Source organism: Giraffa tippelskirchi, chromosome 6, assembly GCF_054371585.1.
Source record: "Giraffa tippelskirchi isolate mGirTip1 chromosome 6, T2T-mGirTip1v1.2.pri, whole genome shotgun sequence".
NCBI lineage: Eukaryota > Metazoa > Chordata > Mammalia > Artiodactyla > Giraffidae > Giraffa > Giraffa tippelskirchi.
This window is the reverse complement of record NC_137280.1, coordinates 96,661,897-96,686,120: the sequence shown is the minus strand read 5'-3', so window position 1 is coordinate 96,686,120 and position 24,224 is coordinate 96,661,897. Positions and strand designations below refer to the sequence as shown.

The window sequence follows — 24,224 nt, the reverse complement described above, 5'->3', positions numbered from 1 at the left end:
CCTCCCTCTTCCTCATTGTGGGCTCCCAGAGCAGGTACCTAATGCTGGGGGGACTTCTCTCTATTAGGCTCTACTTTATGAGTCAGAGTGTCTCTATGGTTCTGTCTCTGTGAGTTCCCTCTCTCTCTCAAATTTGCCTCTATAAAGACCTGTATTCAATAAGCTTTAAGTCTGATTGCAGATAACAGAAAACTCAAAAGGAAGTACATTTCTGTCTCAAATAGATGTCCAGCCATCAGCAGCCCTGGGCAAGTGTGATGTGAGAGTTTTAGTCTCCTGCATTATGCAACACTGAATATGGTTTTTATTCCTACATCGTGGTCCAGAGTAACTGCTGGAGCGCCAACCATCATATATCATATCCAGCCATCAGGAAAGAAGAGTCAAGTATGGGCATGCCCTTCCCCTTTAAACATAATTCTCAGAAGATTCACTTACCTTTTCTGCTTGTCTCTGAACCCCTGAGTTAGTCCTAAGGCCATAGTTGGCTGTGCAGTGGATGCCGGGAAATGTAGTTTTACTTGGGGCAATCATGTGCCATCTCAAATTAATGGTTCTGTTACTAAGAAAGAAGGATAAAGTAGATATTGGGAGACAGTGAACTTCTGCCCTGTCATTTCCTGATTGGAAACTCAAAAGCACTTCTCATTAACTCTGTAATTGAAGAGGTTGTCTACATATAAAGTGTATACTATTTAGAGCTGAAAGACAGCCTGTGGTGGAGTAGCCATAGCAGTCCCGAGAGGAAAAATTATAGCCTTCAGTCTATTGATTAAAAAAGGAGAAAGGCTGGAAATAAAGAGCCCAGCTTTCAATACAGGATGCTCAAAAAAGAAAAACAGCATTTTAAAAGGAAGGGAATACTAGAGAGAGTCCCTAGGGCTGAATCTGACCTTCCTGCCCTGAGAATGACATGGCCATGACAGGGGAGGACAAGAAGGAAGCCTGTAACAGCTTCTGGTGTGTGATAGGGAATCACAGAGCCAGAAGGGGATGCCAGAGGGAGTCAGTCCCCCTGGAGCTCCCATTGGTTGCCTCAGATGATGACAAACTTGCTTCCTTCTGTGGGCATCTCAGTGGGCATCACACACAAACAAACACACAAACCTCTCGTGTGTGCCTGTCCCTGACTTCCTGGTGCTCACAGCTTGTTGGGGAGATGGATTCTGTCTTTTCCTCCCCCTCCTCCTCTCCCTTCCTCTCCTTTCCTCTCCTTCCCTTCTTACACCACCTCCTCCTCTTTCTCCTGACTTCCTCCGGCTTCCTGTCTAGACAGCCCCCAATTAGCTGTTCATTAAAGGGGTTAAGCTGATTAGAGCAGTCTCTCCTTTCCTCAGCTGTGGCCTCCATGGGCAGCAGGCAGTGCTCAGCTAACTCCCCAACCCCAGCCTCCACACTCCAGTGCCTTAGAGGAGCAGAGGCCTGTTGGCGAGGGCAGGGGGAGGGATCTTGCCAGCCCCTCCAGAACAAGACCACCTGCCCCAACCCAGGCAAGACCCCCTGCCTAGGCAAGACCCCCCCCACCCAGGCAAGACCCCTGCAGCCACATCTTTCAGGCCCCCCTATACCAGCTTCCAGGCCTTTGCACCCTCCATGCCCGGGCCAGGCGTGCCAAGAGTGCCTATTCATGTGGCCACCTCCTCCCCAAGGCCTTCCCCGATTACTCAGCCAAGCCTGGCAAAGAAGGGATCCCAGAGTGCTCTGCTTGCTGCTTCTGTGGCCCTTTGCCGGGGGACATAGGCCCTTCACAGGCAGTTATTCTGTTGTGGGGAGGGGGGGTTGGCTTACCTCATCCCTTTTTTAACTTTGGGGGGGACCAGGTGGGGGTGGCAGAGCATTGCCTGTGCTTACGGATTGGGTTCGAGTCCTGGCTCCACTACTTTGTGGCTCCCCAGGGTCTCACAGAGGGCCCTCACCCAGGTCATCTCTGTCCCCAAGGGACACTGGGTGATGTCTGGGACATCTCTGGTCATCATGACTGGGGGTGCTGCTGGCTTTGAGTGGGTGGGGCCAAGGAGGCTGCCCCACACCCCACAAAGCCCAGGATGGTCCCACAGAGGGTAACCGGCTGAGATCAGCAATGCTGGGGAGATCATCCCACATAGTAAGTGCCCACTGAGTGGTGGCGGTTCCTACCAGAACTGTGCTCTGCCCACCCACCCATCCACTCTGCACGCCCTCTGCCCATGCTGTGTTGTGGGCCCTGGAGACTAGAAGGCTCCACTGCGGTGGGCTACAGGGGTATGGGCTACTTTGTGAGTCTCAGATGGGGGAGGTACAGGCCTACCTGTTAGATGAAGAGTGTGTGCTTAAACGGGGGACAGACAGGCATGTGTGACAAGCAAGTGGAAAGATGATGAGGGGAGGGGGCATCTACTGGCGCCTGTCTCTAGTTAGGTGTGTATCTTCCTCTGGCAACATAGGGATGCTCAAGGAGGACATATACATACGTATATTGAACAGAAAGATGGCCAGTTGCATTGGGATGGAGAGGTCAAGGGCACACCTGCTAAATGGAGAGATGCTTACTTTGATGGGGCACCTAGGGGCACCGTGTTAACTGCCGCGGTTGCGCACATGGGGCTGTTCCCGGTGTGTTTTTTGGACGAACTAGAGATGTTCAGATGCAGGAGCCTCAGATGGGGGGTGCGGAACACGAGGGTGACTCTTTCTTGCAATGCCGGGTGCCTCCCTGCCCCCACCTCATGCCCTGGCTCCCTCAGGCCGGTCTCTGGAAGCTCTAGAAAGGCCTGCAGAGGTGCAGCTGGGGGTGTCCGGGTCGGGCTATTTCCATGCAAGACAGGCTGTTCTAGGAGATCCTAAGTGAACGGCTGACAGCCCTAACCTCATTCTTGCCACAGCCGCACGCCAGCCGGGTGCCCAGTGTGCATGCAAACATGTGCGCATGTGCACACACACCCTCCATGGCTGTGGGGACACACACACACCCCGCCCTGGGTCCCGCCAGGGTCCTCCTCCTATCCCTGGGAAAGCCCAGACCTGCTCCCAAGCCCCTGCTTGGCTGCCTGGTCCCTCTGGGGCGCCAGCCACATCCCAGGACATGCCACCGACCCACCCCCCTCCCACCCCACCACACACAGCGGGTGCTCACCCAGAGCCATCAAGGGCAGTGGTCTTTGTAATGGCAAAAGCAGTTGGTGGCCTGAATGCCCTTAACGGGCCTGACTCTTGGATCAGGCTCACCCCCCCACCCCCACCCCTGGTGGTACTAGTGCAGCAACCAGAAGCGCCCTATGATGAAATGCCTCTGGGAAGAGGGGAGGGAGGGTGCATCAGTGTCCCAGATGGGACAGCGCTGGGGACACATGCAGATGTCAGCTCACAGAACCATGGGCAGGAGACCCCAGAAACAGGGCTGACTTACTTTATACCATTCTTTCATTCATTGAGGCTGAGCTGGAGACCTTCTGGGTTCCCCCAGGGCATTCAGGGTAGGTAGTGAGACCCCTATCTGCAGAGGAATGGAAGCAGGTGATTCCAGTGCATGGGTTTGTGCTGGATCCTGATCTGACGACTTTACCTGTTGTATCTCATTAAATAGTCACGATGACCCCACAGGGAAGGTTCTGCACCCCCAGTAAGGATCCCAGGTGCACAAGCACAGAGCCACTCAGACTTTGGGCCAGACCTTCCCCTCTGCCCACCCTGCTGCCTTCTCCAGGGCTCTGACGTCCCCCAGGGGATGAGAGCAGCCCTGAGCTGACCCATGTCTGGAAGAAGAGAAGATGGGGGCCAGGCTTTGTCATCCAGGGGCCCATGGGGCATTAGGCCCCTCATCCCCGTGGGCCACATGACCCTGGGTGGCCCCCTTCCCAGCTCTGAACCTCAGTTTGCCCTCTCTACAATGGGTTCCCAGCCTCTTCCCCACAAGTGGCTGGTGGAAGGATGGGCACAGGCTCCTCAGGGAGGTCCAAGGGTCCTAGGCATGGAGAGACCCTGCCTGCAGGCCCTTGACTGTCTGGCTATCCTCGCAGGCATCTCATCCCCAGTGAAGAAAACAGAGATGGACAAGTCTCCTTTCAACAGCCCATCTCCCCAGGACTCACCTCGCCTCTCCAGCTTCACCCAGCACCACCGGCCCGTCATCGCCGTGCACAGTGGTGAGCACTGCGGGCCCCAGGCGTGGAGGGGTGGCTGGGCCCTCTTAACAGGCCCCTTGCAGCTAGGGAAGTCCCACCAGTTGTCTGACCACAAGTCCTATTGCTGTAGCCTCCCATCCAGGCAAGAAAGCCTGCAGGTGCTGTGGCAGAGAGCACCCAGGCCTGACTCTTTGGAGGCCTCAGTTTCCCCTTTTGTACCAAGAGGTGCAGCCAGGGCCTCACCTCTCAACCTGCTCCCCATATATCTTACTCAAGTGACCCATGGACAGATCCTGGGATTGGACAGCCACAAAAAGAGGCAGATACACAGAAGGACACACACGGTGTGTCACACACGAACTTCCCTGGTGGTCCAGTGGTTAAACTCTGTGCTTCCACTGCAGGGGGCATGTGTTGATCCTGGGTTGGGGAACTAAAATCCCACATGCTGCTTGGTGTGGCAAAAAGATTTAAAAATTTTTTTAAGTTTAAAAAAAAGGCCACACATAGGCCACACAGGAATATGGGCGCCCCTGGCCACCCACATGGGCAGCATCACACTCACAGCAGCAGAGACAGACTCCAGCCACCATGGGGCTTGAGCTAAGCCAGTCACCCGTCATTCAGGGCTCCTAAATGTCCCCGTCCCAAGGCTGTCCGTAGAACCAAATGAATTGAATCAGAATAAGTTAAATAGGAACCTGAATGTCATCCGTTGTCCCTTCGTTGTGATAATAATGATTTAGTGCCATACAAAGGCAGGTATGTATACAGGACAGAGGCAAAAGTCAAGATTGCACAGCAGTTTAGACTGGGACCCAGCAAAGCAGGCCCCCCAACTGCCACCTGTTCTTGTATATAAAGTTTTATTGGCACAGGGCCACACCCATCCGTGTACACATCATCTGTGGCAACTTTCAGGTGACGAGGGCAGAGTTGAGTAACCCTATCAGAGACCCAATGGCCTGGAAAGCCAAAAATATTTACTGTCTGGCCAGAGAGAGAGAGAATAAAGGGGAGTGACCACTAATAGATACAGGGCTTCTTTTGTGGGAAAAGAAGATGTTCTGGAATTAAAAATGTCACTGAATTATTTAGAACAAGAGAAAAAAAGCAAATACTACACTGGACTATTACTGAGCAATGCAAAGGGGTGAAGCCCTGACACTCGCTACCACACTGATGGACCCCGAGAACACAATGCTCAGTGAGAGAAGCAGACACAGAAGGACACACAGGGTGTGATTCCACTGATGGGAAACGTCTAGAGCAGCCAGATCCACAGACACAGAGAGTGGGTTCCTGCTTATCAGGGGCTGGGGAGGGAATAGGAGTGTTGCTAATGGGAACAGGGCTTCCTTTGGTGGATATGAGAATATTCTAAAAGAGATTATAGTGATGGTTGCACAGCTCCGTGAATGTGCTAAAAAAGAAAGTGAATGTACACTTTAAGAGGGTGTATTTTATAGTGTGCAAATGATATCTCAATTTTTAAAAAATTGCCCACCTTCCATTTATGGAAAGAGCTAGCCAAGCCCTGGGTCAAAATGCGGGCTCTGGGGCCAGTCAGTGTGGGCTCAGACCCCCGGGTCTGCCACCTGCCTGCTGTGTGGCTAGAACAGGGGACGGGCCCGTTGAGAGTCACAGTCGTCCTCTGTTTAACAAAAGGGATGGTGGAATTTCCTGGTGGTCCAGTGGTTAGGACTCGACGCTTTCACTGCCCAGGCCTGGGCTCAATCCCTGGTCAGGGAACTAAGATCCCATTAGCTATGCAGCATGGCGAAATACCAATAATAAATCTTTAAAAATGAATAAAAACTGTAAAAGGGGTGATTCCAGGCCCCCCTGGGCTCATGGTGGAGATGTAGGTGTAACCCACCTGCATAAACACAGTGACTCTGAGACAGGGCAGCCGAGTGGGAGCCCCCGATGACCACTGCCCACCCCCCATCTCTACAGGGATCGCCCGAAGCCCTCACCCGTCCTCAGCCCTGCACTTCCCCACCACCTCCATCCTGCCCCAGACGGCCTCTACCTACTTCCCGCACACGGCCATCCGCTACCCGCCTCACCTCAACCCCCAGGACCCACTCAAAGATCTCGTCTCGCTGGCCTGTGACCCGGCCAGTCAGCAGCCTGGACCGGTGAGTGTGGGGCGGCGCGACCACCCCGGGGGCCCCAGGGCATCGTTTATGAGTGTCAGGCGGCCCTTCCTCCGACCGGGCAGCTTCTGTTTTGCAAACACCTGGGTCCACAGCCCCTGGAGTCAGACCAGTGGGAACTCAGTCTGTTTCAAATGTCTGAGCGGATGACCCCGAAATCAGACACGATTACCGCTGAGCTCAGGCTGGCTTTGGCCAAACATCCACCAGAGCTTTGGTGTCTGGAGGCTTTTGGACCTGGGGACTGTGGGCAAGGTGATGAATGAAGGGGTACTCGTGGCGAACGTGGGGAGGTGTGTCCAGGCCGCCCGTGAGGTCTGGTGGTGCTGATCCTGTTTAGGAGAAAGTGGGCACAAAGTGGCTTGAAGAGGCGGCGATGATACGGCCATCCCAGGATGCTGGAGGCCTGCGGGGCCAGGCGCGCCCCGGGCACCCACCAAACTCGACCCGGCCAGGCCCATCCACAGCCCCGGGGTGGGCAGCAGCCCGAGGCGGAGGGGGCACCCGCCGCCTTAACCACCTGTCTCTCTGTTCCCCCCAGTTAAATGGAAGTGGCCAGCTCAAAATGTCCAGTCACTGCCTTTCTGCTCAGATGCTGGCACCCCCGCCCCCCGGGCTGCCGCGGCTGGCGCTCCCCCCTGCCACCAAACCCACCTCCGAGGGAGGAAGCTCGTCGCCGACCTCGCCCTGTAAGCACCCAGGAAGGCGTCCCCCAGGGGCCCCTCCCTTCCCCGGCCCCGCTGCTGGGGTCGGGGGCTTAGGCCCACCCGGTGCGTGCCGGCGAGTTTGGTGGGTCCCCAGACGGAGGCCTGGTCCACGCAGGGCCAAGGCAGCCTGAGGAGATGGCTGGGGGCGAGTCTGGGGTCTGCCTCCGTTGGCTGAGTGGCCTGGGGCCCCCCGTGTGCCACCCCACCCTGACTCCCATGCCTAAGCTTTAAACCCTCCTCTGTACGACAAGTAGGGGAAGATCTCAAACTGGAGGCAGGAGGGCCAGACCCGGCCCCCAGGTGCCTTCTGTCCGTGAAAAAGGGGAATCTGTTATGATGGTTGCTGTTTTAAAATCAGGACATTTCACGTAAAACTTCCAGATTTCCTCTGGATTCTCGGGGGAAACTGGCCACAGCAGGCTCTGCTCCTGCTGGCTGCTGGGCTGGGCCACACCTTCAGGCAGGACAGTCCCCGCTTGCCTGTCTGGCTCCAGGAGGCCAGGGGTAGCTGCCCCGCCTTCTAGAACTCTCTGCTCTCTAGATGTAGGTCTGGGTGGTAGCCTAGTGGGAGGCCCTGGCTGGGTCTCCTAACCTTCCAGAGCTTTCCGCTTTCGGGATGTGGCTGGAGAGACTACAGCTCACCAGCCCCCAGTGGACTCCCCACCCTGGTCCAGGTATCCCCACCAGCCATGGCTCTGCCCCCAGCCTCTCCCTGAACCCCATCTTTTTGAATGTCTCTCTCTCCCTCACTCCCCAAATGAGCGTCCTTACCACCCCCCAACGCCAGCCCTCCCTCTGGGCCCTGTGGGCCGCCCTCCCCTCACACAGCACCCCCACCCCTAGTGTTTCTTCCCCAGCATCCACTGCCTGCCAGGATCTGGGGCAGCCTCACATGTAGACATCTTTCTCCAAACACCAAGATGCAGCACTGGGACGCTGGGCTCCAATCCCACCCCAGAAGCTCCTTCCCTGTGTGACCTTGGGCAACTGTCCTCCCCTCTCTGAGCCTCAGGTTTCTCAGCTGCAAAATGGGACAGTCACCAGGGGCGGTGCGGAGTGAGTCAGTGAAACAGATCAGGGAGAACACTTAGCAGCAGGCAGGCGCAGGGCACAGAGTTGGCATGGGGGGCTGTTCATCACCTCCTTGTCCTACTTCCTCATCTGTGAAGTGGGCAGAATAGACTTGTCTGCTGTGTTGAGGCCACTGAGTTAATCCTGGAATGCTGCCCACTGCCTGGTATACAGTAGACACTTAATAGACGGGGAGTGAACGTGGATTTTTTTCTCTTTTGTCTTGTACCAACTTCTCTACTGCAGGTCCAGCCTGCTTCCCCCTGCAAGCTCCCCAAGCCTCACTGCCTCCCACTTACCCTTGCTCCAGTGGAGACCAGACGGGGACCCTCCCGCCATCCTCTTCCCCCCACCCCAGCCTGGATTTTGAATCATTCCCTCACCCGCAAAGCGTGATCAGTGATATTAAAATAAAAAGATGCTGCGTGTGTGCACCCAGCCTTCCCCGAGCCCTCTCCAGGAGGGAAATTAATAAATAAAACGCCCTCAATAATTCATGGCACCCCGCACGGCGGGAGGCAGGCCACGGGAGCAGGATGGACCAGGCACTGGAACTCTCTGAATAATTCACAGGCGGTTTCTGGATTATGAATCTTTCATCCCGCGCCTTCCCTCCCGGCAGACACCCGCCCGCGCGACCCGGGGGGCCTGAGCCTGTGGGCTTTTCGGGGTGCCCGGACCGTCCGGGGGAGGGCGGCCAGCTCAGAGGCGCCGGGTGCTGGGCGCACAGGCCTGGCTGTGTGACCCTGAGCAGCGGCCACCCTCTCTGGTGCTCCCGCGCCACCCCCGCGCTAACGGGCTCTCGGTCTCTCTCCTCCTCGCAGCCTACTCTACGCCCGGCACGTCCCCTGCAAACCGTTCCTTTGTGGGATTAGGACCAAGGGATCCAGCGGGCATTTATCAGGCACAGGTAGGGGCCAAGAGGCCGGCTGGCGGGGGGGTGGGAGGGGCAGGGCAGAGGGGCCGGCCAGGCGTGCAGGGAGCCCTCCCCCAGCTGCACCCCTGGCACGGCAGCTGTTGAGTGTGGCCGGGGGACCAGCCTGCCGGGTCCTTCCAGGGCCTTGAGCCCATACCTACCGGGGGTTGTGGTAAAGCCCCAAATCCCGCCAGGGGATATGGGGCTGGGCTTGTCACTGCCCTGGTCCTATTTGTACAGATGGGAAGACTGAGGCTCACAGAGGTGAAGGGCTTTGCCCAGGATCACACACTGCATCAGCCCAAGCTTTCAGACCCCCAACCTTCATCCCCTCCCGTGCCGGCCAGAGGGAGGCAGGGGGTGGCAAGGGATCCCAGGATGCCAGGGGAAGCTGGGGAAACTAAGGCAGCCCATGACAGGGGGGTGGGGCCTCCCGGTAGAGCATGCAGGCCCCAACCCCAGGCTCCAGCCAGCGAGGTGGGAGGGAGACAGCAGAGATGGGGTTGGCATCACTGCCACTGAGTGTGCACCAGGTTGGGGGGGGCCAAGGCTGGCTGAGGGCAAGACGAGGAGGCTCAGAGAGGAGGAGTGAGTTGCCTGAGGCTGCACAGCACTGCAGGGCCAAGCCTCAATGTGTCTGGAATTGAGACCCTTGGCTCCCAGCATCTCTCGAGGCAGGAGGTGGCCTCAGCCCCTCCCTGTGCGTCCCCAACTCCCACCTTTGGTCTGGTATCCATATCCGTGTCGTGTGCAAGCCAGGAAGGTGCTGGCAGCTGGTGTTCGATGGTGGTGGCTGTACCCCCGAGCCATGCTCCCTGGTTGGTGCGTGTTGAGGAGGGGATCACAGGATGTAAAACGGCTGCTGCACACCCTCTGAGTCCCAGACGCACAGAGAAACGTAGAGCACGGGGATTTGCAGGGTCCCCAGGGGTCACGTTCGGATCCTCAAGCCACCATGAGAGAGTGATCTCTTGCAACAGAGTCCATGGGTGGGGGCAAGAGGTGGACAGGTAGCCATGTCCCCCTTCCTCCACTGAGATCAGAATCGGCCACACTGGGGAGGCCCAAGGAACCTCCCGCCACAGCCTGGCCCCCTGGGGACCATTTGAGGCTGCCCCGGCTGCTGCTGGCAGCTCAGGGGGCCCAGAGCTGGGGGGACTTGGCAGTCCCCCTCCCTCCCTTCCCAGACTTTAGCTGGGGGTTCTGAGGTCAGGAAACAAGGGCTTGTGCCCAGCTCTCCTTCACCCACTCTGAACCTCAGTCTCTTCTTCCAGCCTTGGCACCTCCTGGGGAGTCCTTGAAGGGTCTGGAGCTTCAGGGGACCAGTTTGATCCAGAAAAGGTGTGGAAAGGCCAGGACTGCCCCTCGCACACCCAAAATATTAAGTGTCCCACCTCACTGAGCCCTGGCCAGGATCCAGACAGAGGGATTGCTTGGTCAGGGTCACCCACTGAGCTGGCGCAGCCCCAGGACTCCCCCCTTCCAATTGGGTTTTGAGTTTTATCCCAGTGTGGATACCCCTGCTCAGGGAGCCAGGAATTTCCTCTCCCACTCTCACCTGACAGCCCTCCCCACTGGAGGCTGGGCATGTCCTAATTGCTTCCGAAACCAAAGCTAATAAAAGCAACGGAGGGGTGCGGGCTACCTTCTTCACCCTGCCCCGGTCTCCCCCATCTGTGGCATCACCTTCCCTATCATCAGCCTCTGCATGAGGGGAGAGGGGAGCACCCCAAGTGGACTGCCTGGAAGGGGAGGGAAACCAAGGAAGGCAGGTGGGGGGAACCTTTGTTTCTCTGTGCTATGGTCACCCCCTGCTTGGTGAGCAGGCCCTACTGGGGACCCAGAGAGGATGGGACCGGGACTGTGGAGGAACCTGGGGGAGGGGGCATCTGGGCCTCTGCCTGGGAGGGGAGGGGTCGGAGCCTGGTGTCTGACAGAGGATAAGGGTGTCCAGGTAGGGGGCTCAGCGCTGCCAAGGGCTGGAAATAATGAGGGAGCAGCCTGAGCAGCTGGCAGACCTGGGACCTGGGCTTTGGCCTGGGGGCCCAGGGGAGCCATGGAAGAGGTTGGGGCGGGGAGGGTGTGCACAGCCAGAGCTGGCAGCCAGAAAAAACTTTGTGGGGCTGGTGTTGTGGGGCAGTGAAGGTGTTGGATGGAGGACCCTGCCAGGATCGTGTAGGGAAGACCTTGGGTCCCTGGACTAAGGAGACCCCCGACTCCAGCAGACCCCAAAGGGAGGGAAGGGGGAGGAAGGAGCCATGAGACCCACTCCCCCCTCTTGGAGCCCCTGTACAAAGGGCTCAGAGCAGAGAGGCCTCCTCTTTCTGGCGCAGTCAGCACTTCCTCCGCCTTCCTTGTTCCTGGCGTGTTGGCTCTCCTCTGCACGCGCCCCCCTGCCGCCACACCTCCCAGCCTGCATTGGCTTCTCCCCTCCCCATTTCCATCTCCTGGCCTCCCCCTTGTCAGCGCCTGGCCCCTTGATCAATATTCTCTGACCCCAGTCAGCGCCCCTCCTCTGATCAATGGCAATTGATCTCTCCCTGATCAATTACCTACCTTCTTCATCTCCCCACCCCCATCTCTCACCATTCCACCCCTGCCCCCTCAGTCCTGAGCCAGCCATCACTTTGGCCTACAGAGTAGGGCTCTGTGGGGTCTGACACCTCCACCCCCTCCCCTGTGTGAAGGGGTGGGTCCACCTGGCCTAGCATTTAACCCCAGTCCTTCTCTGCCCATCATACCCGGTCAGCGGATGAGCAAACAGAGGGCCTGAGTGGTTAACCCATGTGCCCAGAGCCACACTGGGGGCTCCAGCCAGGCCGAGGGTGCCAGAGCCCAGACCTCACTGTTGGAACTGTGCGGCCTCAGTCTCCCCATCAGCTGATGGGGGAGGATGTTGAGTTAAGGGTGCCTTCCCCCCCTACCGTTACGGGGGCCAGAGTCGGGCAGAGAGCTTAGGAGGGGAGGAGGCAGGGAGGAAGGGCCTGGGGAGGCCTTCCACCACAGGGGAGGGTCACGCCCAGAATCTGTCTGGTTGCCAACGGAAACCAGACATGAGGTAATGGCCAAGATGAACTTGAACTTGGCTGGAGGTGGGGGGCTGGGAGCCACGGCGCCAGTTCGATGGGATGGCCCAGCGGCTGCAGGCGGCCTGGTGGGATTGATCGCCTGGTTGGAGGGGGTGTGACTGGTTTACAGCAGGGGTGGGGGCACAGCACTGCTGAGACCTCAGTGGGATGGGGCAGGGGGGTCCCTATCCCAGTCTCACTCCCCAGGTGGACTGGATGCATTTCCAAGGAAAGGGTCTGTACAGCGGCTTCCCTGTGGGGACCCAGGCCAGAACAGTCCCTATAGACCTGGCTGCCTGACCCCAAGCCTCGGTCTCCTCCTCTTTAAAGTGGAAGTCATGACACCCTCAAAGCCCAGGCTAAGGGGTCAGCCCCAGGCAGGGGGACAAGCAAGTAGCTTCTCAGGCCCTAGTTCAAATTCTGTCTTCTTCCCTCAAACACTGGTGGACTTAGGCAAGTTACTTTACCTCTCTGAGCCCCTGTCTTCTTCACTGCAAAACGGGATCGGGGGGCAGTAGTCCCTCTTTCGTGAAGTTTCTGGGGGAACCATTAAATGGGAAAATGTTAAAAGAAACAAACAACCCCAGTCACAGTGTCTGAACATGGTGCCTGTCTGTAAAGAGTCACCAGTGGCCCTCCTCCGACAAGGGGGAGGATCCCCTCCCACATTTTATACTCAGGTTTGGAGGTGGGGTTGCCAGATTTAGCAAACAAAACCACAGAGTTCAGGTAGATCGCAGTTCCAGATAAAGAATTTTAAAAAAAAAATTTTTTTTAAGCGCAAGTGTATCCCAAAAGTTGCATGGGGTATACTTACACTAAAAGGTTTATCCAGGATTCAGGTTTAACTGAACTTCCTGAGTTTTATCCACCAGCCCTGCTTAGGGGCCCAATCACTCGCCTAAGGTCACCTAGCAGGTTACACAAGTCTGGGACAGAGGTCACAGGTTCCAGGGGTCAACAGGGCTGCAGTGGGTATAGGCTGTGGCCCACAGAGCCTGACCCCCATTTCTCTCTTTCTCTCTGTGTCCCCCCTCCGGCCGCCCAGTCCTGGTATCTGGGATAAGAAAGATTTCTTCCCACGCCCTGCTCCTTCGTCCCAGGAATCCCAGGGGGCCGCACGACCGGCCCCCAGCCCACGTTTTCGGTGGAAAGCTACAGCAAGCAAGAACACCCTGCCGCCGACTCCCAGCCCGGCCGAAAGACAAAATCACACAGACACATAAACACAGGAGGAAAAAAAAAAACGGAAAAAAAAGACAAACGGGGGAAAAAAATTACAATACATAAAAATAAACCCACCCAACCAAGAAGATAAACGGTAAAGATGACAACGCTTCAGACTTTCGGGACACCACGGCCGGACGGACCGGACGCTCGGGATCGTCCTAAGTTATTCATCTCCTCTCGCTGCTGCTGCTGCTGGTCGGGGAGGCCCAGCCACCCCCGCCTCCTCCCAGGACCAGGTGAGCGCAGCCTGGAGCCCACGCCAGGCCCACGGGGCAGGACACCCAGTGAGGCCGCCTCTCCACCCGCGCGCCCACCGCCACCTCCGGGACAGTGTTTGCCAGGTTGGGGAGGCAGGCCCTGGGAGGCCGGCAAGGACCCCGGCAGCAGGCAGCGGAGGCGGCTGGGTAGGCAGGGGGCGATGGGGCCAGAAGAGGGTGGCGGGGAGACCCCGGCAAGGCCAGGGCACTAGGACATGTGGCGGATACTCGGCAAAGGAGCATCCGGCAGGCGTGGACCTCTACCTGCTCTTTCGCGCGAAGTCCCTCCGCACCTGCCGGGTTTGGGAGACATCTCTATGCAAATGACCCCCAGCCCCACCCCAGGCATAGGAGGCCACCCCAGCGCACCCCAGCCCCCCCCCCACCGGCTCCACACCCCACCCTGGGAGGGCCCCACGTTGCACACACTGTAAGAAATGCACTTTCCAAGGAAGGGGCTGGGGGCGGTGGAGCAGAGGGGCCTGGGGGCTGCTCTGGTCTCTATCCACCCAACCCTTGAACTGGGGAGGACCCCCCCCACTTAGCCTGTGGAGGTGGGAGGTGAGAGCGAGTGGTTTAAGTGCCTGATTTCCACCGCCCGCCCCCCTCCCCTGTGTCCAGCTGGGACGCGAGTGGCCGTGGGCCTCCCCCCTCCCTCCTCTCCCACAACCTGGCCCCTTCCAGTTGCTGACCCCTCATTGCTATGCCCCCATCAGAGCTAGAGAGAGGGAACCCCCTCCCCCAGCAGGCCCAAGGGGTGGAGCTGGGTCTGCTCCCAGCATCCTGCCCCCCCTGGGGTACGGGGGCTGGGGTCTCGAGAAGCCGGTGTGCCCCTCTGCCCCCACGCCTCCTCTGCCAGTGCCTTACATCCTGGAGCGACAGCCCCTCCCTGGTGCCTCCCGGCCCAAAGGGGGACCACGGTTTGCACTTTCATCCCCCACCCCCCGCTGAAGTGGGGCACAGCCAGGAGGCGTCGCTGCTGGGTGGCCAGAAGGAGAGGGGCCAGGCCGCCTGTGGTCCAGAACAGGGCCGGGGGCTCTGGCTGGGGTCGAGGAGGTCGGCGCCTTGGGGCTCCCTGCTGCCATGTAGGTGGGCCTCCCATCTGCTAAACATTTTCCGTTGAGCCGCTCCAAAAACACTAAACCTGGGGACACGGGGTGCCCCTTTACCCCAGCTCCCCGGCCCCATCCATGCCTCCTCCCCAGGATGGTCATCTTGGGAAGGGGGGCCTGGGAAGGGGTGTTAGGTGTTCTGGGGTCACCAGGCCCAAACACAAAGACCCCTTCCAGCCCATCTGTCTGAATCCCAACTGGTCTCCATGCCTGGCGCTGGGGAATGCCGACCCCCATCCCCGGTCTAGGCCAAAGCCATGGCCCTGGGAGGGCCTCTGCCCACTGCTCCCAGCCTGACCCACCTCTCCCTCTCCTGGTAAATCCCCGGTGCCCCGGGCCTGGCCAGCCTCCTCCCACCTCCCCAGACACCAGACTTTCCTCCCAAACCAGCCCAAGGGGCTTGGCGAACCCACTTGATCATAAAGAGAAAGACACCCCCACACACACAAGACCCTTCCCCACCAGCTGCACTCCCACTGTCCGGAGGGGTTCGAGAACCCTTGGTCCGTCCGTCTGTCCCCAGGGCCCCTCCAGCAGGTGGCTGTTGGGGACCGAAGCATGGGCCGCTCTGGGGGAGGGCAGGAGGGGTGGGTCGTGCAGTTGGGGTATCTGGAAGCTTGTCAGCCGGGAACCTGAGGGTGCGGGTAGGCAGGGAAGGGGAAGGGGCACCCGGCAGCCCCCAGCTTCCTAACTTTGCATGGTGCTTAGTCGAGGATTTCTGTGACCTGGCTCCTGACTTCAGCTCGCGGCGGCTGAAACTGCATGGCAATTGATACTGGCTCTATCTCCTTCCCCACGCCACCCCCCACTCCAGCCCTCCACCACCACCCTCCTCCTCTTTAAAAGAAACAAAAAAAGATACAGAAAAAAAAAAAACCCTTAAAAAAATTCCATGTTTCCTAATTTGCACGAAATTTTCTATCACATGATGTGCCTTGCCTTCTGAGAATAAGTATTACCTTTAAACAATATCAGCGCACACAGATAGCTGCATGCACTGCTCGTGTAGTTTAAAAGAAAAAAAGACAAAACAATGACATGAAATAAAAAGTAAAAATTGAAAAGGGATGTATTTCTATTTGTAAAAAAAAATTAGTTAAAAAAAATCACACGCTTAAAAATCACATTGCTTAAAAAAAAAAGCAATGCACGCAACAATCACCCCACAGTTTGCCCTGCCCCCAGCCTACCCTGGGCTCTTGTCTCCCCATCTCCTGCTGCATTGGGGGTGCCCCCTGGTGCTCTGCAACCCCCCCGGCCCCATCCTTGGGCTCCAGAGGGGTCATTTCGCATCCCCTGCCCACAGCAGCGGACAGACCTCAAGGGTGTGCCCTGGCCCCAGGCAAGGGCTTCTCCCCTCACTGGGCCACAGGCCAGCCCCCCCCAGACGCCGTGCATGCACCCACGCGTTCTCACCCCCCCACCCTGGGGCAGCCACCCTGCCGACAGCCAGGCTTCCCCCGACACTTCTCCCACAGGCTGGCATCCCCCTGGCTCTGGGTCGCATCGCTGTCTCACTACCCCCCTGCAGCCCCCTCCTTCTTGCCAAAGGACCCATCCCCATAGACTGGCCTTGGGGTGGCAGGAAGGACCCTCCTGCCACCCCCCCACCCCCCCCCAGTTCTACTACGTCTTCCAGCTGTGACTGCAGAGGGGATCTGGTGTGAAACAAAAAGACAAAACCAAACTCGATATATGCAATATTTGTCTGTCTGTACCTGTAAGGTCTAGCTCAGCCACGGAGGCCCGGCCAGAGGGTTGGGGCCAGGGGGCAGGGACGGCCAGGGGGCACAGCGTCACAGGCCCCGTCCAAGGGGCCGGCCATTGCTGTTGTCTTTTCTTCGGTTTTATTTTCTCTTGTTTTCCTTTCTGCCTTCTTTTTCTTTCTCTCTTAACCTTTTTTTTTTCCTCCAATTTTCTCTGCCTTTAACTCTACCAAAGCCGAGACAGTAGCAGTCAGTGAAGTGTCCAGGCAAGAAACCCCGAGGCTGGGTCCACCAACCTTGGGCCATCCCTCCTTGCCATCTCCGGCCCTCCCGGTCCCTGGGCCCCTCAAACATCTCCTGTCGGCGTACGCTAGGCGGGCAGTCCCCATTCACTCCCCGGCCACCAGCTTGGATGTTAGAATTGTCTCTAGAGCTGGGAGGGGCCTTGCAGCCAGACCCTGGCTTTCATCTACCACTCTGTGCTCATGCCACATTTTCTTCTGAAAAGACACCTCAGCCAGCCCCAGGGCCACAGGGAGAGACCAGGCCCTGGCCTTGACCCTGCCCTTGAGAACGGCCCTTTGGCCCAAGAGCCCAAGGCCCTGCTTGTCAGTTTCCATAGGGCCCATTTCTGGCTTTCATCCCCCCCCTCCCACCACCAGGGAAGTGGGCACAGCCAGTGGCACAGGGGAGTGGGTGGCGTGTCCCTGTGGGACCCCTCCTCCATAGGCTCCCCTCGGACCACGGTGTCCCTCATGACTGCACCGCACAGCACCCCAGGCCTCAGAGCCCCTCCCTCCCTTGCCTGCTGTGTGTCAGAATAAGGCAGAAACACTAGGAATCAGGCTCCCACCTGCCAGTGCGGTTGGGGTTCATGCCCTGGGAGGGGGGTGGGCAGGGTGTTGGGTGTTTTTGTTTTTGTTTTGACACTTATGAAACTGACATCTCAAACCCCATCCCCTCCCAAGCCCACCATCACCCCCTCACTCATAGCCCATCCCATGCAGAGTCCCCCACCCTGACCTTGGGGTCCAGCCCTTGCTGTGGAAAAGGCTTAGGGAGACCTCCCCAATATATGCAAATCACCTCCATCCCTCTCTTTGGAGGGAGGTAGTAGACCCCGACCAGGGTGGAGAGGGAGGTGTGGAGAGGCAAGCCGACCCCACCCTATCTGACCTGGGGAGGGAGGGTGGGTCTGGGGTCCCCTGTGCCCAGGTCTGGAACCCACGTTCTGGCTGAGTTATGAGCCCAGATTCCCACCCTGAGCTAGACAATCAGACAGGAAGGGAACCCCAAGGGAGGCTGTGGGGAGGGGGCCCTGCTGCAGCTCCCCAAGCAGCAGACAGTTTCAGCCTCAGCAACCCCCTCCACCCCCAGCTCCAGAACTTTCCCTCTGTCCCCAGAGACAGCAACGTTCCAGGAGCAAGCAGATTTGACTGGACAGCGACCAGTGAGGCAGGATCCCGGGGCCAGGAGCAGCCATCCAGCCCTCTGGGAGAGACGGGACCCCAGCCACCCACTCCCTCTGGCTTCTCTGATGGTACTTTGACCTCCAGTGTAGGGCTATACTATACATTATATATATGTGTATAATTTTGGAATTTTTTTCTCATAATACAGATTATACAGTGGCTACTTTTTATTTTGGCCTGGAGTCTCTCTCTCTCTCTCCCTCTCTCTCTCTCTCTCTCTCTCTCTCTCTCTCTCTCTCTGAGACCCCTGATTTTTACTTTGTGTGTGTGTGGGGGGGGTTAGGGAGGGTGATGGGAGAGAGGTTCCAGAGACACGTCCTCAGGTCCTTTATCTCCTGCATCCTTCCATCTTTCTGCCCCTTCGGACACTTCCTGAGAGCCACATCTCCAAACTGACACCGCCTCCCCCCCATCGACCTATCCCTAAGCATTTCAGAGTGTGTGGGGTCCGAGCTGGCCCCGGAGGCCCACCCCCGTCCCCAGGTGAAGCAAGGAGACCCAAAGCAATCCCAGCAGGACTTGTTGCCAGCGATACCAAAACAGACTTCCCAAGCAGTGCCTCACACGTCTGCTGGTGTAGCTTTGAGGTCCTCCTTCCCAACTCCCAGGGGGTCCCTCAGGCCTCAGGAAAGAGGAGGTGGGATCCAACAGGAATATGGGCTCCAGGAGAGGAAGACCCACTCCCCCCCCCAAACTCCCACCCTTCACACCACCTGGCTAGAAGGAGACCCACTGGAAAGGGGCCAGGAGCTACCCAGCCCCCCTCCGGTTGTGAGCCCCCAAAGCTCACTCCCTAAATGCATCAACACCCCAGCCTCCCATCTTGGATCCCAGCCAGGCCCCCTGAAACCAAAGCCCCTTCCAGTCCAGGGGTCCTGGCCCCTACCCCCAACTTCTCACCCTCTCACCCTTGCCAGGGCCACACATGAGGGGGTGGGAGGGCAAGACAGCAGGGTGTCTGAGGGACAGAACACATGGTGTTGAGGGGAGGCAACAGGGAGAAAGGAGGGAAACTCGTTTTCTCTCTGAATTTTCTTTCTTTCTTTCTCTCTTTTTTTCTCTCACATTTTTTGGTGGTGTTGCTGTTTCATTTTCTGTCGCCTCTGAAATATTTTTTGAGTTTTTTTCCCCCATTTTGTATTTTACCAATATTACCAGGATAGTTTACTCTCTTTCTCGCTTTCTGCTTGCCACACATACCGGATCTCACACACATACACACACACACTCACACACACACACACACACACACACACACACACCATGCTCATGAACCTATGTCAGGAGAAGGTTGGTACCAGGCCAGCCCACTGCCCATCTCCTCCCCCCTCTCCTCCTCCCCAAGGCAGGGATGGGGGACAAGGAGCCAGACATCCGGGCAGACCTAGGCCCAGCCTTCTCCTTGCCTGTCTCCCCTGCCCCGTGCTCCCACGTCATACTCCGTTCATAACCTTGTATATTACGCAGTCATTTCAGTTTCCGCGGACGCGCCTACCTAAGTACCATTTACAGAAAGTGACTCTGGCTGTTATTATTTTGTTTGTTTGTTTCCCTATGCAAAAAAAAAAAAAATGAAAAAAATGGAAAAAAAATGAAAAAGGGGGGTTCCATAAGAGATTCAATAAAAGGCAAAAAAAAAGAAAAAAGAAAAAAATGTATAAAAATTAAACAAGCTATGCTTCGACTCTTTCTAGCTGTCTTGGGTCCTCCTTTCTATGATGCATTTGGTCTGTTCTGGGTTCTTGTCAAAGTGCAGGGAAGAGGCTGGAGGGGCAGGTAGCCTCAGAAAACCAGTCTTGGAATTCCTCAGAGCCTTTGATCAACAAGTTCCATGGGCATCTATGGAGCACCTGCTCTGTGCCAGCTCAGGTAATTCCACCTCCTGCCTGGCTCCAGGGACAAAGCCTGGCACACATTCAGTGTTCCATAAATGTACAGACTGCCTTCCTTCCTTGTTTTTCCCCCACCTAGCAAAACCCCATTCATTCAGCAAAGATTCCCTGAGTATCTTCATTCAGCAAAGATTCCCTGAGCACCTAGCCCTTGGGACACAGTGGAGAACAAAATGCCCTAAACGATCTGCCCTCGTGGCACAGTTCAAAGTTGGGAAAACAGACAATAAACAATAAAAATAAATGTATGTCGGAGGAGATAAATGCCAGGGAGACAAATAGAGCAGAGTACAGGATAGGAGAGTCGGCTGCACGTGAGGAAGTAACCTTTCAACAGAAGTTTGAATGGAGAGAAGAAACAGCCCTCTGAAAATCTGGCAGAAGAGTTTTCCAGGCGGAGGGCACACACTGTGCAAAGGCCCTGGGGCAGGACTGTGCTTGGTGTGTTGGGGGAACAGTGAGGAGGCCTGTGTGCCTTGAGCAGAGTGAGGGAGGAGGATAGAGGGAGGAGGGGAGGGCAGGGAGGAGACAAGGTAGGTCATACAGGGGTTTGTGGGTCACAGGAGGACTTGGGATTTTAACCCCAGGGACGTGGGAGATCTGGAGGGCTGTGGGCAGAGGAGGGGACGGGGCTTAGCTTGGTTCGTCTACCTTCTCCTCCAGGAGGCCCTACCCACCTGCCCATGCTTGCCCTCCCAGCACCCCAGCATCCCTGTCTCTCCCACCCCACCCCTGACCACTCAGAACCGTTCATGTCCAGCTTTCCCCAAAGCCACAGGGGAGTGGGGGTACGGAAATATCATGCCTATCAAAGTCGCCCAGTTGTGTCCGACTCTGCGACCCCATGGACTGTAGCCCACCAGGCTCCTCTGTCCATGGGAATCTCCAGGCAAGAATAATGGAGTGGGTAAGCCATTCCCTTCTCCAGGGGATCTTCCCGACCCAGGGATTGTACCTGGTCTCCCGCATTGCGGGTGGATTCTTTACCATCTGAGCCACCAGGGAAGCTAGTCATGCCTGTGAGAGGCAGTCACTCCCCCTTCTTGGTGGGGAGGTCCTCCATCCTACCCCCCAGCAGTCCCCCTGAGACCCCAAGACATGCAATCAAAGCTCCCCGGCTGCCCAGGCTCCCTCCATCTTACCCACACGCCACCCCGCACTCCGGGGAGGGACGTTTCTATCTCTTTTCACTGATGGGGAAACTGAGGCACAGAAAGACGGCAAGATGGACGGAGAGGGACCCAGGTAGGATGCGCCGACGCGGACACGCAGGAACGCAGCCCACCCCGCCGCCCGGTAACAGGCGCGTGAGGCAGGAATGAGGGATCCCAGGACCCCCAGATGGACGCGCACCCTTCCCATGCCCATGCTGCATTCCCGGAAGGGATGGTCACTTCTGCGCTCAGCGAAGAGGTTCTGGCGCCCCCTTGTGGTCAGACCTAGGACCTGGATCCAGAAACCAGGTCCCGGGTGGAGGAGTCAGCTCACCCCCAACCCAACAGTCCCGCTTGGGAGGAAGGCGGGGAGCGGGGGAGAGGGAAGAGGGGATCTAGAAGGAGCTTCTTTTGCGGGATGGGGCGCTCATCTAGGATGAGGGGCTCAACTTGGTGGAGGTTCAGCTGGGATGGAGGGTTCAGCCGGAGGCTGGAGGTTCATCCCAGGGTCGAGGCTCAGCTGGGGTTGGGGGGGCTCAATCTGGCCTTTAATCTCAAGGAAAGCCGAGTCTTTTTCATCCACTGGCCTCTGGGGTAAAACAATTTGGGGGCTTTGAAAGGGCTGTCCCAGCACTGGCTCCCCACTAAATGCCATAAAAGGGGCAGGCTTGCGACAACCAAAAAACGCCCCCGAAATGCCCCCAGACGCCTCCTAGTAGGAAAGTCCCGCCCCTGCGGAAAGGGAGGAGCCCAGACAGCACCTCCCTTCTCCCTTCCCGCCCCACCCTCTGCACGGCCACCCACGCGGAAGCCCAGGGCCTCCTCGCACGGAGGAAATCGGAGGACTGCAAACTGCGCTCCCAGAACTATCGTCTGGAAACACACCCTCTAACCTTCAGGATCCCCCAAGTCTGAGGCTGCAGGCTCATTTGCCCCCACCCCCATCCTCACCATTTCAGCAGACAGAAAGCTGATATTTGTTAGATGCATTTAGGGTGCTGGGCCCTGCGCTCCGGAGTTTTGTAGATAGTATTTCATTCAGTTCCTCATGACAACTTAAGAAGGATTTATTCTTTTCTTTTACAGAACTAGACTCTTGGGCAGAGAGGTTAAGTTACTTGCTCTGGGATACACAGCAAAGAAGTGGGGACTCCAGCTCCTTCTTCTTCTCTATGGAGCCTCCCCACCAGGAGTGCAGGACAGGAAGAGAGGGGTAATGATCCTGTGTCGCACCCCCACTCCCACCCCTGCACCCTCACCCCACTACCTGGGAGTGCTAGCGTCCAGGACGGAGTGTAGGAGAAACGCTCATCTCCCAGGAAACGGCCCTGCGCGCTGAGCCAGCACAAAGTTCACGTTCAGGGACAGCGAACGGCGGCCAGGAGAGGGACTGGGACTCAAAGAAAGCTCTTGGAAGAGCTTACACCTGGGCAACAGGAGGACCTGCCTTCTCCGATTAAATCCAAAAGCTGACAGAAATTGGTGGTGGGAAAAGAAATCAGGCGCTGGGTAAAAAGATGCCCGCAATGGACTGGGTAGAGACATGAGACAGTGGGGGGAGGGGGGAAGTTGGGGGATGTGGGCGGCTCCTTCTCCAGGGGTGCCCTCCAAACTCAAGAAGAATCATCAGGTGGAGACCAAGCTTGGGAAGGGGTACGGGACCACCAGGTAACACACAGAGAGCCCTCTGAGAGGGATTTGGGGCTGGTTCTGAGAACTCTGAATCCCAGAGAGTCATCTTACTGGCTCCAGGACCAGGTCCTTTGCTGATAGGGTGTGGAGAAGGCATTTGGGCATCCCTGGAGGACTGCCTGGAGGAGATGAGTGGGAAGACTTCATGTGGAGGAACTTGCCATTGCTTCATGTTTCGGAGGCCCCTCTGTCTCCTCCAGTTCCAACCCCCAGTCGTCCTCTCCCTTCTCCTTTCTCACAGCCTCCTCTTCCTTCTCTTCACTGCTGTGGAGACCAGAAGAGCCCAGATAATCCGAGTTAATAAGGACAGACAGTGCTCCAGGCCTCTGACAATTCTCCCAGAAGCTCTGAGTCCCGCAGGCACCCTTACTGTTCCCATGACACGGAAGGGGGCGAGACTCAGGCAGCTTAGGACACTGGTCCCGTTAGGACACGAAGGAAGTTCAGGAGCTCGAACTGTATGAGCCAAAACTGAGCTCTTAATTTCCGGCCTCTTTGGCTTCCTGGGTTTCAGAACTGTGGGTGAGTGGACGGGCAGAGAGATGAAGGGCTGCACCGACGGATGGGTGGATGGACTAATGAGTGTGTGGATAGATGAACGAATGGACGCATGGATGGGTGGTGGGAAGGTGGGTGGATGGATGGATGGACAGATAAGAGGGATGGATGATGGAGGGAGGGAAGGAAAGAGAAAAGGTGGGAGACAGGTCAGGAGGGATGATGGATGAATGATGGACAGGTGGATGGATAAATGGATGATGTTGGCATGGGGGTGATAACGTTATAGACCACCCTATTGAAACACATCCTAAGGATGGGGGATCTCTGTGAGGAAGCCACCCTCGTTTTGCAGGTAGGTAGTCAGGAGAGAAGTCAGTGAGGTCCTGTGAGGCCCCCCTGGGGGCCTCTCAGAATCAGAGAATTACCCCGCTGGTCCTGCCCTGTCTTCTTGGAGGATGCTCGTAGAGGGAAGGGGCTCCTAGAAGGGAGGGGCTTGGCGCGGGGAGGGTCTTAGAGGGGCAGGACTCAGAGAGGGGAGGGGCTTAGATGGGAGTGGCCGGCGAGGGGCGGGGCTCAGAATGGCGGGACTCATAGCGGAGAGGGGCAAGTAAGGGAGAGGCTCGGCACGAGGAGGAGCTTAGAGGGGTGGGACTCAGAGAGGGGCGGAGCTGAGACGCAAAAGAGTTAGCGATGGGGAGGGGCTCAGAAGGATGAGAACCCACCTGTCCTGGGACTCCCGGCACCAGACGGCATAGACCAAGGTGAGGACAAAGATGAGGAAGAGGAAGGCCAGCGCAGCCCCCAGCCCCACCAGCCACGACTTCCTCTGGGCCACTGCGGGCGGGAGCAGGACTGGATCAGTGTCGGGGCCGCTAGGTTGGGACTCTCTTCCCTACCCCACCCCGACTCCCTCCCAAGGCCTTACGGGGTTGGGCCTGCACCAGCCTTGGGACCAAAGCTGCGAGAAGAGAGAGTTGACCAGGGGTCGTCCAGAATCTACGCATCCTGCGCCCTCTGTCCTCGCCCCTGTCCAGCAGATTCTGGGGTTGCAGCCCCGGCGGGAGAAGGAAGTGGCCTGCCCAGCGCACCCCAGGGCAGGGTGTGGCCGGGGCCCCAGGAAGTAGGAGGTGGGGTCCCCTCCCTGAGTTCCGGGCACCATGGGGAGGGGATCAGGGTCCTGAGCT

At 57.5% G+C, this 24,224-nt stretch overlaps 2 protein-coding genes across 22 annotated transcripts in view; one reads left to right on the top strand and one right to left on the bottom strand.

Moving 5' to 3' along the window:
- Positions 1 to 19,490, top strand: part of NFIC (nuclear factor I C) — a 73,722-nt gene extending 54,232 nt beyond the window's left edge. For 3 of the 21 annotated variants that reach the window (XM_081499836.1, XM_081499835.1, XM_081499834.1), the window contains exons 7-11: positions 3,996 to 4,121; positions 6,060 to 6,244; positions 6,804 to 6,951; positions 8,865 to 8,950; positions 13,073 to 19,490. In XM_081499836.1, coding sequence (XP_081355962.1) covers positions 3,996 to 4,121; positions 6,060 to 6,244; positions 6,804 to 6,951; positions 8,865 to 8,950; positions 13,073 to 13,090 — 563 coding nt within the window. In that variant the 3' untranslated portion in view covers positions 13,091 to 19,490. The remainder of the gene's footprint in view (positions 1 to 3,995; positions 4,122 to 6,059; positions 6,245 to 6,803; positions 6,952 to 8,864; positions 8,951 to 13,072) is intronic. The other 18 variants (XM_081499840.1, XM_081499839.1, XM_081499837.1 and 15 more) reach the window with 9 other exon arrangements.
- A 2,402-nt stretch (positions 19,491 to 21,892) lies between these two features.
- LOC145509978 (small integral membrane protein 24-like) lies at positions 21,893 to 24,117 on the bottom strand. Its single transcript, XM_081499829.1, has 3 exons — positions 23,966 to 24,117; positions 23,763 to 23,874; positions 21,893 to 22,803 (listed from the first exon to the last, which is right to left on the bottom strand). The coding sequence occupies exons 1-3, from the start codon at positions 24,042 to 24,044 to the stop codon at positions 22,683 to 22,685; spliced, it is 312 nt and encodes a 103-aa protein (XP_081355955.1). The 5' UTR covers positions 24,045 to 24,117; the 3' UTR covers positions 21,893 to 22,682.
- Positions 24,118 to 24,224: the final 107 nt, after the last annotated feature.

Excerpts from the sequence above, each read along its gene's own strand:
- LOC145509978 (XM_081499829.1), bottom strand. The coding sequence starts at position 24,044 with ATGCGTAGATTCTGGACGACCCCTGGTCAACTCTCTCTTCTCGCAGCT. Across the intron at positions 23,875-23,965 it reads GCTGGTGCAGGCCCAACCCC|TGGCCCAGAGGAAGTCGTGG; the intron begins GTAAGGCCTTGG and ends TCCCGCCCGCAG. Across the intron at positions 22,804-23,762 it reads TGCCGGGAGTCCCAGGACAG|CAGTGAAGAGAAGGAAGAGG; the intron begins GTGGGTTCTCAT and ends TGGTCTCCACAG.